Source organism: Rutidosis leptorrhynchoides, chromosome 5 (assembly GCF_046630445.1).
Source record: "Rutidosis leptorrhynchoides isolate AG116_Rl617_1_P2 chromosome 5, CSIRO_AGI_Rlap_v1, whole genome shotgun sequence".
In the NCBI taxonomy this organism is placed as follows: domain Eukaryota; kingdom Viridiplantae; phylum Streptophyta; class Magnoliopsida; order Asterales; family Asteraceae; genus Rutidosis; species Rutidosis leptorrhynchoides.
Genome location: NC_092337.1, coordinates 325,186,175 through 325,198,040, shown reverse-complemented (window position 1 = coordinate 325,198,040; position 11,866 = coordinate 325,186,175). Strand labels below are relative to the sequence as shown.

Below are 11,866 nucleotides of genomic sequence, written 5' to 3'. Positions count from 1 at the left end.
GCATGTGTTCATAAAATGGCAATTAAAGTTCATGAGTGTTCTTATTTTATTGAGAGTGATTAATGTCATGAGCTAGAGGTTGAACTGGAAGAGGTGTGTTAACGTGATAGACTAAAATACCCTCTCACGTGATGTGCCCGTATTTTAACTTAACAGACAAAAGTTAATTTTTATTATCTCCAAGGTCATCCGTGAGATATCTTGATAGTTCGAGGTCAACAAAGTCAAATATAAAGTTTAAAGTCATCTACGACGTTTGGTACAAAGTTGAAGGACCAACGGTGAAATTTTGTCTAAGATTAATAAGCTAAGGTGGGCCACAAAACATCGTAAAACAAACAAAATAGCGGAGGGGTGAATCAGTGATTTGACAATTCATTTTAAAACACGTAAGAAAAATACGGAGTAAATAATAAATAAATACAGTAACAAAATTAGGGTTTTATTCGTCAAATTCATCCCAATCATCCCCAATATCACCCTCAAACTACATCTGGTTCCCAAAACTTCGAATTTAGGTTTAATCTTTATCTACAAAATCACACTGAAAATTCATCCTGATGAATCCACGATTTTTCCCTTCAAATTGTCTGGTTTACGTTCGGCAAAATAGCATCTGACAAAACATGGATGAATCCACAATTTCTTCGTCAACTAATGCTTACAGCCCCTGATTCATCGACCTAACACTATGAGTTTTTGATTTGTGAAGTTGTAGCTCCAGATTAGGTTAGAACCTGTTCAGTTAATTTGTAAACTCAGAATATTAGTATTACAATATATTTTTTCTTTAATATATGTATACCGTTTGCATCTAGAGATTTATTTGACTTTTCTAGTATGTACATGTGTTTGTGCTTACTTCATTCATACGATTTACTTTCGAGTTACTTTATTGAATCTCGAACCCTCACGCATCAAATTGCTCCCAATTCACGTCTCTCGAGTGAGAGTGCTTTGCCTAATGTGTTTATTATTGATGATTTGTTATTTGTCGATATTACTTTTAGCAGTAATTTATTTTTTTAAGGCGATAATAGTGGCCCAGAAATTAAGATTCTATTATTTTTTTCTGTGTGAAGAATGGAAGACCTGGGAATTGGGCTTGTATCCTTGCTACGAGCTGCATGGATATTTGCAACATTACCGATTGTTATCGCGTTCTTGCCGCTGCCAGGGCTCGGTTGGTTTCGCAGCTCTTTGTTAGGGTTTGCTAAGAGAGGCAAGATTTTGCAATCCAACTCTGTGAGTAAGAGATTACCATTATGATGTTGTTGTTATGCTTATTTAAATTATATTTATATTTATATATGATGACAAAAAATGGCATGATAAGTAGTTTATTTTTAGTGTTGTTAAGTATAATTTAGAGAAACTTTCCCATAAGTTAGCTAATTTTCAGATGAGGATCTGTTTTAGTTCAATATGTTGAATGGTATAACTAAGAATTTATTGCTTTTAATATAATGTGATGTGTAGTTATACATTATATGATATATAATGTTTGCAGCCTCTAATAGGTAAACTTGTTTCTATAATATTAGTGGATAGATACATTTTTGGGCTGCTTCTTTGACAATTTCTGATGTGTTTGGTGTTATATTAGGTTGTATCTTATGTTTAGACTACTAAAGTATTAAATAGATGCTTACTTTGAAATGTTCTCATGTTCATTTATGCTATGCATTTCAGAAATTAACTGTGCCTCAAAGATACTTCTCTCACTTTTATGTGGTGGCGGTTTTCTGGACGACAATATTGCTTTTTGCAGTATGGTTTTATGCAATCAAGATGTTACCGTCACTTATTGAACATGACTTTTTTTCTACTTTAACTAGTCACTTAACTGGTGGTTCACATGCATTCGCCTTGCATAAATCTTTATCAACAAGAGACCATGTATACAATGTTTGGCTATCAGTATTTCTACTTTTACTAATGGAAGCTCAAGTTTTGCGACGTTTATACGAGACAATTTATGTTTTTAACTACAGCCCATCAGCCCGAATGCACATTTTAGGGTATTTTGCAGGCCTATTGTAAGTTTGAGATATTACCAATTATTTTTTCTTACTATATTATATCTTTGAAAGTTTATTCTGGTTTTGATGGTTAAATAATGCTGATTCAAATGTGTGTTTGTGTATTTTTTTTTTTTTCTTTCTTTCAAGTTTCTATACAGCAGCTCCATTGTCTCTGTGTTGTACTTTTGCACCGGAAGTGTTTGACTGTGTGAAGAATCTTGTGGCGGAGTTTATTGTGAAGGGAAAAGATCGAATGTCGAGACCCGAGTTGACTATTTGGATGTTTGTGACTCCTTTTTTGAGGCTTCGATGGTATGCTTGGATGGGTGCGGTTATATTCTTTTGGGGTTGGATACATCAATTTCGTTGTCATGAAATTCTTGTAAGTCTACCCCTAACTAGTCTTTCGTCTTTTAGGAAACTTGTCATGTGCTAATTTTATACATATTTGATATTTTTCCCATAAAAAATGATGGTAAGAATCACCAACACACTCTTGTTTGTCAAACTGTTTCTTAAAAGTGGTCTTTGTGTGTTACAATTATATTGTTTTTGCAAAATCCAGAAGGGCGTGCTTGAATTTGAAGAACTTTATTATCAGTCCCTAAATGATGGCTGATGGGTTGGGTAAAGGGTCGAAACGGGGTATGGCCAGAACCTTTTTTTTTTTGTTTGTTTTTAACAGGTCACAATGGGTTTGATTGACCTGCCAACGTTTTTTGTTACATCTCTATTTAAGTTCATAATTTGTTGTTGTATAACTATAATCATTCAAGTATAGTCTCGTAGTATTGATCTATCTTTTTATACATAGAGTTAAAGAATCTATAAGCATTTAAGTATGTGTTGAGTCACTTCGACCCATTTGACCCGATTAATCTTAATGTATGTAATTAAGAGTTACCCGTTAGATAGGAAATACAACCTAAATCAACCCTTTTCTATTTAATCAGGTCAAACTCAAACTGATGTGTCTACTTTTTTTAGGTAATGTTGCAACTGTTATCTTGTGCAGTTTCAATGTCAAATGAGTTTCTTTTGGATTCACTTTTTGAGGAACCTTCATTTTTAGGATAAATTGATTACGTAAAGTTGCAATTGTTACAGTATTTAGTAAGAGTATATTGATGTAGATTGCTACTTGGCTTTGCATGAGTTGGGAAGAATGTTTATGTATAGTATGTACTTGCATTTGTACAATATTCGATCATGTGACATGTTTTGAACCTAATATAAGCAGGGTTCGTTACGAGAAAAAAGTGAAAAACCGGAGGAGTATGTTATTCCTTATGGCGATTGGTTTGAATATGTTTCGTCTCCTCACTACTCAGCCGAAATTGTAAGTCTCTAGTTCATCCTAAAAACTCAGTTTAATGTAAAAGGAGCTTTGAGTTTATCTGTTTGTACCCTTTGTGATAAATAGAACAATCATGTTAAATTTGGCTTTGTTGTATAGGCGATCTTGTTAACATAAACGAAAGCTGGACTAATAGATCACAAATAAAACGTGCTAAAACATATTTATTTACAAATTTGAAATAAATCAATCTGTATTTATCTGACTCACTATGATGTTGATCATGAAGGTAATTTATGGTGGTCTTCTGGTGGCTAGTGGTGGGGCAGATCTTTCATTGTGGTTGCTTTTTGCATTTGTGGTATGTTTTTTTCATTGCCGTTGTCATAATTTGAGACTATTTCCAAACACATTTTCAACAATTGCACTCAATTCTTTGTGCAGGTGGCAAATCTTGTTTTCGCAGCAACAGAAACACATAGGTGGTACGTGCATAAATTCGAGGATTACCCTCATAACAGATATGTTATTTTCCCGTTTGTTTATTAGTGAATTTTGAACGTAAGCTGCTTTTGTATAGTTAGTGACGATCATCATATTCATAAATTAAAAGATCTTGTTTTTAAAAATGGGTAGTTACAGGTTGTAGTTATGCATTCAATTCTTCCGTGTACAATCTGCAAGTTCTGATGCAAAATTTTTGCGAAAGACTTGTTTTAAAAAGGTTGTGGTTGTTTTTTGTACTTGAGTAACTTTCCAGGATGTTTATCTAGTTGATTAAGAGGTACTAAACTTGTTGGCCCACTGGTAACTATAATACCATGAAACATGTCATCTATCTGTTAGATAGTAGATACCATGAAACATTGAAACATGTCCTACGAATTTTGGGGTGTGTCGTTTAAAACTGATGTTATGAAGCTTGAAAATGTCATTTAGCTATTGAGCAGAGTTGTTGTCCTTTAAAACTGAGTTAAACCAGGCCCGAAACGTGGTAGTTTGACTGCAGTTTATACTTGTCCTCTAATTGCAATGTAGACCTAATAATATGATTAAGAATTTGTTCGTATCAGTTTGAACTTGAAGCGTGACATACTGAACTGAGAACTAATTTGTGAAAATCTTGAATGGAACACTGAAATGAAAACTGGTTTTACAAAAAACTGAGAAGTTGATGGAAAATTTCATATTCTGTCATGGTTCTAGTTTGGTTTTTCTGTTTCGTTTTATCAAGTGATACGCACCTTGGTAACCAGCAAGTGTTAGCATACCAAGACAAGAGTACTGCTTACACCACGAGATTCATAATTAATATTCTACAATTTATTAAATTTGATTTTCATTCATATATAAATGAATTGATGATGTTGTATATAAATGAATTGATGATGTTGTATATAAATGAATTGATGATTGGCAGGTCGTCCTGTGAGGTGTAATTTCATTAGTGGCAAGTTTATATAGAAAGTTGTTGGGTTCTAGGACCTCACTAGTTTGGAAATTATTATTTACAAATTATCACTCAAATTGTATATATGCATAATAAATATAAAAATATGACCCCGTATAATTTTAAATTAATGATTTTATTGAAATTATTCTTTCTTTGAAAAAACTTTTACAAAATATCACTCAAATTATATACGAGCTATTTAAATTTTAATTATAGAATAGCATGTTACTTTAATGTAAATTATAAGCATCACAGCTTTCAACATGGCATTGTTGGAAAAATGGAGATGGCGTCTATTATGTAATCTGGATTTGTATGGGCAAAAACTATTATTGCTATTCACGAGTGAATAAAGGTAAAAACTTATGGCTTTCATCATCTACATGGTTTCATGATAAACAACTTTTGTTGTTGTATTACGGTAAAACATGTTATATCACTTGGATTCAAACCCTGATTGCAGTATCGTCGATCGTTTGGATTGGGCTTGGAGTTGAATTCGAGAGGAGATTGGAGCTAGAAATCAATCTGCTTTCGACAACATGTTTTATGTTAGTGGATGGTCCGGATAAGTGGTGGTGGTCCCTTGAACATGATGGCATGTTCACAGTTCTTAGTGCTAGAATCGAAATTGATACACACATTTTGCCTACTTTTAAGTTTCAAACAAGGTGGTCCGAATTACTCCTAAGAAAGGTAAATAAAGTTTGATAAATAGACTTCCCACACGTCTGAATCCGTCAAAGAAAGGCTTGGGGATTTAGCTCGATTGATTGTGCTTCTTGCGCGTACCCTGTTGAGTCCCTTTCTCATTCGCTTTTTGATTGTGAGACAACTTACCTAATGATATGTGGCATAAGGTTCGGCTATGGAGTGGGATTGATGCACTTCACTTCCACTCGAAGAATGATTTGTTTTCTTGGTACGATGATTGGAACCATTTTTTGGAGAGGAGGATAAAGAGAAGCTACTTTTGATCATTACTGCTACTTTATAGATCGTTTGGAAATTTTGTAATAAGGTTATTTTTTATTCGTCCTTTATGAAGAAGGAGTATATTTTTGATAGTATTTGGAGCTTTTCCTTTTATTAGATAGCTCATAGATGTATAATTTCGATTAATTTGGCTTTCATATCTTTGTAATTCTTTGTTTTTTGCTGTAAAAAATATAATTTACTCTGCTTCATCAAGTTTACCTGAGCACTGGTTAGTCTCATGGGTGATCCGAACAGGTGTTCAAAAAATTAAATATTAAATATTACATTAAGTATTAGATATATAAAATATAAAATAAAATAAAAAAGAAAAAAGAAGACAAAATACCGTAATATTGGTTACTGTATTTTATAGCAACAAAAAATCTTATAGACCAAAGGACGTGATGAGCATAAGAATACGACAAGTGTCAGAAGGTAAGAGGAACCAACGCATAAAACTACCCCCAAAAAACATCCATTACATCGTGACCACATACACACTCTGATTACAAATCTACGATCTCTAATTTCATCAATTTCACTCCCAATTTCCATCAACAATGGCAGATTCAACCTTCAGTGGTGATGAAACCGCTCCTTTCTTTGGATTCCTCGGTGCCGCTGCTGCTCTCGTTTTTTCATGTATCTCTCCATCCTTAAATTCACCTTCTATATTTATTCATCGGGTTAATTAATTACTTAAGATCTGGTACAATTCACCTTTTATATATTTATTGTTAATTTGTTGATGTAATAATTTGAGATCTGGTAGAAAATTATGATTTGTGCTCTGAATTTGAATTGATATATATTGATTCATATGAATATGAATGTATTTGTATATGTATATCTGCAGGTATGGGTGCTGCATATGGAACAGCAAAGAGTGGTGTAGGTGTGGCATCAATGGGAGTGATGAGGCCTGAGTTGGTGATGAAATCTATTGTTCCTGTCGTTATGGCTGGTGTGCTTGGTATTTATGGTTTGATTATTGCTGTTATTATCAGTACTGGTATTAACCCTAAGGCGAAATCGTATTATTTGTTTGATGGTTATGCACATCTTTCTTCCGGTTTGGCTTGTGGTCTTGCTGGTCTTTCGGCTGGCATGGCGATCGGGATTGTTGGTGATGCCGGTGTTAGGTATTGTTCTTAACTCTTAATTGATTTTTACTTGTGTTATGAAAACATAATTAGAATGATTTGAATATTGAAGTGCTAGAGGTTGCGTATGTGTTTACTGAAGTTAGTAATAGGTTTATTATGATGTTCTTAGGGGTTATAGAAGAAAACTTTATATGGTGTTTGTGTTATGTGCATAGTGAACACAGTATCGAATGTGTGTCATCTTTAAAATTAACTCTTTGGGTCATTAATGCTTTAACATATTTTTATTTTGGATGTGTGAGCAGTGTATAGTGACTTCATATTTTGATAGGGATCTTATAGTTGTATAAGGATTAAGAAATACCTTAAGTAACAACAGTGTTGTAGGTAAAGAAATTAGTATGTGGTTCTTATGTTTTAGCCTCTCTTCTTAATCGAGTGATATTAGCACGTTTTATCTGTATCTATTTTATAAATTCTAAACATGTTAATTAGGATGCCAAACTATATGCATGATGTTGAAGTCTTTAATCGGACAGAAGTCCCTTAGTTTGGAAATTTTAACCCATAAAGTTCTACATCAGGCAGGATTTCTTGTACTTGTTATGTGATATATATCTGTTTTTTTTTATAATCTATCTTCTAAGCTGTAAGTGGACATGTTATGTAACTACACATAAAAATGCGTACGCTATTGATTTGTCACTATATTCTAGTGAGCCATGTTTTCATGACGTCATGGTGATTGGCTATGAATAGGGGTGTAAACGAGCCGAGCTCGAACTCGGCTAGGCTCAACCTCGGCTCGTTTAAATTTCATAAAGCTTGAGCTCGAGCTCAGCTTCGAGCATAATATATCAAGCTCGAGCTCGGCTCGTTTGATATTTTACTAGCTCGAGCTCGACTCATTAATTACATATTATCATTTTTGTTTATAGTATTTAATCTAATTATATATTTTATATCTATTGTTAATCATCTATGTAGCTCGAGCTCTAGCTCGGCTAGTATTTAATCTAATTACATACCTATATATCTATGTATGTGTGTGTCTGTGTATGATTGTGTGTGTATGATTGTGTATGTATGCATGGTTATGTATGTATGATTGTGTAAATATGTATGTTTTTTTTTTATATGTATATAGGTATGTGGGTATGTAACCATGCTCATGTATGTATGTTATGGTCTTATGGATGGGTGTAGGTATGTATGGTTGTGGTCGTATGGTTTGTGTGTTTAGATATGTATGTAAGTATGTTTATGTATATATGTATGTTTATGTGTGTATGTACGTATGTGTGTATGTGTGTCTGTGTGTGTCTGTGTCCATGTATGTGTGCGCGCGCGCGCGCACGTGTCTGTGTCTCTGTGTCTCTGGGTGTGTGTGTGTGCGCGCGCGTGCGCGCGTGCGTGAGTGTATGCTTTTATTTGTCTATATCCTCGTATCGTTCGATGCATCTTGGGGTCATTATGGCTGAGGATGACCTTCTTTGCAGTTGAGGTTAGTTGGTTTTCATTTAGTTGTGTGGTTTCGGGGATGTCTACCATAAAGGTGCATGAGTAGTGTTTGGTTTGTTACGGTTGGTTGGCTCTTTGCTTGTGCAACAACTTCTACCTGGCATGCCTTTCGAGTTCCGTTTTCAATGCCTTTCGACCATATTAATTGAGGCAACAACAAGCGTCGACTTGTTGGCGACTTGACTGCCTCTTAGAGCCTTAATTGAATTTCAGGCAGACTTTAAAACCCATGGAAATTTGATTCTACCATTTTCATGGCGTCTCATTATTTTATTTATTTATTTATTATTTTTTTTTTTTTTGGCTGGAGGTTCCCACGGAAGCAATCTCTCTACCCTGGAGTAGAGAGAGCTGACTTTCTCTTCCTGTGGATGGAGAATTTTTTCTCGACTCGTGGTTAGAGAAGCGACTTCTCTTCTATTCTATTCGAGGGTAGAGGAAGGATTGTCTACATGTCACCTCCCCATACCTCACATATGCGGGATTGGTATTGTTGTTGTTGTTGGATTGTTAATTATCTCTATTTAGCTGAGTGGTTACTGCCCTTTCCTGCGAGGTCTCGAGTTCGGATCTCAAATGGGGATTTTATAATGCAATTGGTTATGGAGTCCTTTGGGGGTTTCTTGCAAATGGTGAGTTCTGCCCATACATATCTAACAAGGTTCCCTGAGGGGACTTTCCTTGGGTGCAATATCTTGAGGGTTCCTCCTAACAAGTGTTGGAAGTTACTATGACATATGACATCCTGGATATGATCCCCTGGGTGGCTAATGGCGCGTGTCATGTCAGTGACCTTAATACCGCCGTTCAATTTTTTTTTTCTTCATTATTTATTGTTTTTGTATTTTTTTTCACATATAATAAGATTTAATATTACTCTATTAATTTAACTATTCCTGATTCTGATATAATAATAATAGTAATTGTTATATATTTATATATTATATATCAATATCTATAGTGTATATAAATGAAAAGCTCGTTTAGGCTCGGGAGCTTGTTCAAGCTCGAGATATAAAGGTCGAGCTCGGGCTCATTTACCAAAGGAGCTTCAAAATAAGTTCAGGCTCGGGCTCGAGCTCGTGTAGGCTCGGCTCGAATCGAGCTTGTAACGAGTCGAGGTCGAGTAGTCTCGCTCGGCTCACTTACACTCCTAGCTATGATAAGTCTTTTCATGGGGCCATTTGCTTAAGCTTTTGTAAAGCCTCATTAATACTGGAAAACCATCCGTTGAGAATAGACATTTATTTTTATTGAAAAAAAGGCAGCTATGAAGAATACATTATCAGGTATCAGTCATGTATGGAACAAGAGTAAGGCTCTTAAAGTAGTATAAAAGTTAAATTATTAAACTAATTGCCAGTGTCAAAATTTATAACGGAATTAGTTTCACGAAATATGTAAATGAATTAGTATGTTAAACGTATAGTTATCCACGACATCTTTATAATCTTAATTCTTATGCCACTTACTAAAGTTTTCTCTAATTTTTTTTTAACACAGAGCAAATGCCCAGCAGCCAAAGCTTTTTGTTGGAATGATCCTTATTCTTATCTTTGCTGAAGCTTTGGCCCTATATGGTCTCATTGTGGGTATCATTTTGTCTTCCCGTGCTGGTCAGTCCAGAGCAGATTAAGAAAATGACATCCACTCCTTATATTGGTATGTAGCATGTACTTATTCTTGGAAAATGAATGTCAATCCCATTTTGTTTGTTCCCCGTTAGTTTGTCGTCTTATGAACAACACGCTAAATTGCTTTTTATTGGTAGTATTTCTGGCTCATATACATTCTTTCTTCGTTGATTGTGGAATAAGAGGCGAAACTTGTATGTGTTTTGTACTCGTTTTGAGTCATGCTTCGATGAAAACTTGTATCTGTTTTGTATTCCTTTTGTTCTTGCTTCTAGAAACTGTTGCTATGACAGTACATAGTCTTTGGTTTTGTTTTAGCAGGATTTACAAATAAAATTTACGCATTTCGGTTATGAAACGTCGTAAACAAACCAATTTAATGTGAAAGGGATTTAGCTGGCCCTGGGTTGGGTTTGGTTGGGTTGGGTTGGGTTGATACTTTACTAACAAGCAGAATTGTGTTAACATAATCCATGTGGTCATTGTTTCAAGATACTACAGTGTGTTTTGGATAAAATACATTCAACTATTGATTTGATTAAGAATACATTAGATTAGATACCTGAACAGGAAATGTCAAATATTCTGAAATCGAATTGAATTTAATTAAGATATATATATATATATATATATATATATATATATATATATATATATATATATATATATATATATATATATATATATATATATATATATATATATATATATATATATATATATATATATATAAAGGCAAACTCACACACACATTTATAATACTAACACGAATATATAGATTACGAAATGTCCTAAGCAGGACTCGAATCTTTAACCTCAACCTCAAGATTGTATGTCATCTGGTTATTGTCTAGAATTGACATGCTGAGAGTCATGAAACCATAAGACTTTAACTTGATTTGTTCAAAGCCGTTATTATATTTTAAGGTGGTAGTCAAATTCGTTACCTATATAAACGTTACGTTTGATATTGATGAATTTAACGGTCATGACTTCAATGATATGGTGTGAGCTACTTCCCACAACGAGTTAATCTAGTTTTAAGATCTGTTAAACATCGAGTAAAGACACTGTGTCACTCTTATGCAATCGACAATTTAGATAAAAAAAATTACACCATATTGCCTCTGATAGCTGATTACCCTTTGCTACAACGTAGGCTCCCTTCCTTAGCTTTTTATTGTTTAACCAAGCTTAGGCTCTCTTCCTTAGCCTTTAATTGTTTAACCAAATTCGAAATTAAAACCGGATTTTAGAAATTTAGTCCGTACATATGAAAAATTCAAAAACTAACCATAACTTCGTTTATCTGCCTTGTATTGTAAAGGTGAATAGATAATGAATGATGGATCTAGTTAATTGTTTAGAAAGACAAATACATACATTTTATAAAAATATTAAAATTATATATTTAAGGCTATGAATGATTGGTATCTCACCAGATTTATCTAGTAGTATAAATATAAATATACTACGTAAATGATTGTTATCTCACAAGATTTGTAGTATGGAATCTAATATCAACTACACCACTTTCTGCTGAACATGTGTATCCCCTTTCCCAATTTTTTATTTTTATTTTCGTTTTTAATAGTACATTATTAGGTCACATGAACTTTTCTCTACAAAAAAATATTTCAACCATATGTTTAATAAAATTTAAACTATTCGTTATTATTTAAAAACGTAATATTTATGAGAAAACTACTAATAACAATATTAAATATGAAACCAAAAATTAGTTACGATTAACTGTCTGACTCGACCCTAAATAATTAATCTTAAACAAATTTCTATATATGTGGTAATAGAACATGGGCTCATTTTTATTGTTTCAATATATTGTTAATTTT

General features: G+C 33.7%; 2 protein-coding genes across 2 annotated transcripts; both read left to right on the top strand.

Annotated features, from left to right (window-relative positions):
- Nucleotides 1–434: 434 nt before the first annotated feature.
- Nucleotides 435–4,692, top strand: LOC139846827 (polyprenal reductase 2). The gene is made up of 7 exons (XM_071836361.1): nt 435–729; nt 1,083–1,245; nt 1,693–2,039; nt 2,172–2,406; nt 3,265–3,363; nt 3,611–3,682; nt 3,766–4,692. Exons 2-7 carry the CDS (start codon nt 1,084–1,086, stop codon nt 3,868–3,870), a joined length of 1,020 nt encoding a protein of 339 aa, XP_071692462.1. The 5' UTR covers nt 435–729; nt 1,083; the 3' UTR covers nt 3,871–4,692.
- Nucleotides 4,693–6,228: 1,536 nt separating this feature from the next.
- On the top strand, nt 6,229–10,266 carry LOC139846896 (V-type proton ATPase subunit c1-like). The gene is made up of 3 exons (XM_071836443.1): nt 6,229–6,394; nt 6,609–6,894; nt 9,883–10,266. The coding sequence occupies exons 1-3, from the start codon at nt 6,313–6,315 to the stop codon at nt 10,013–10,015; spliced, it is 501 nt and encodes a 166-aa protein (XP_071692544.1). The 5' UTR covers nt 6,229–6,312; the 3' UTR covers nt 10,016–10,266.
- Nucleotides 10,267–11,866: the final 1,600 nt, after the last annotated feature.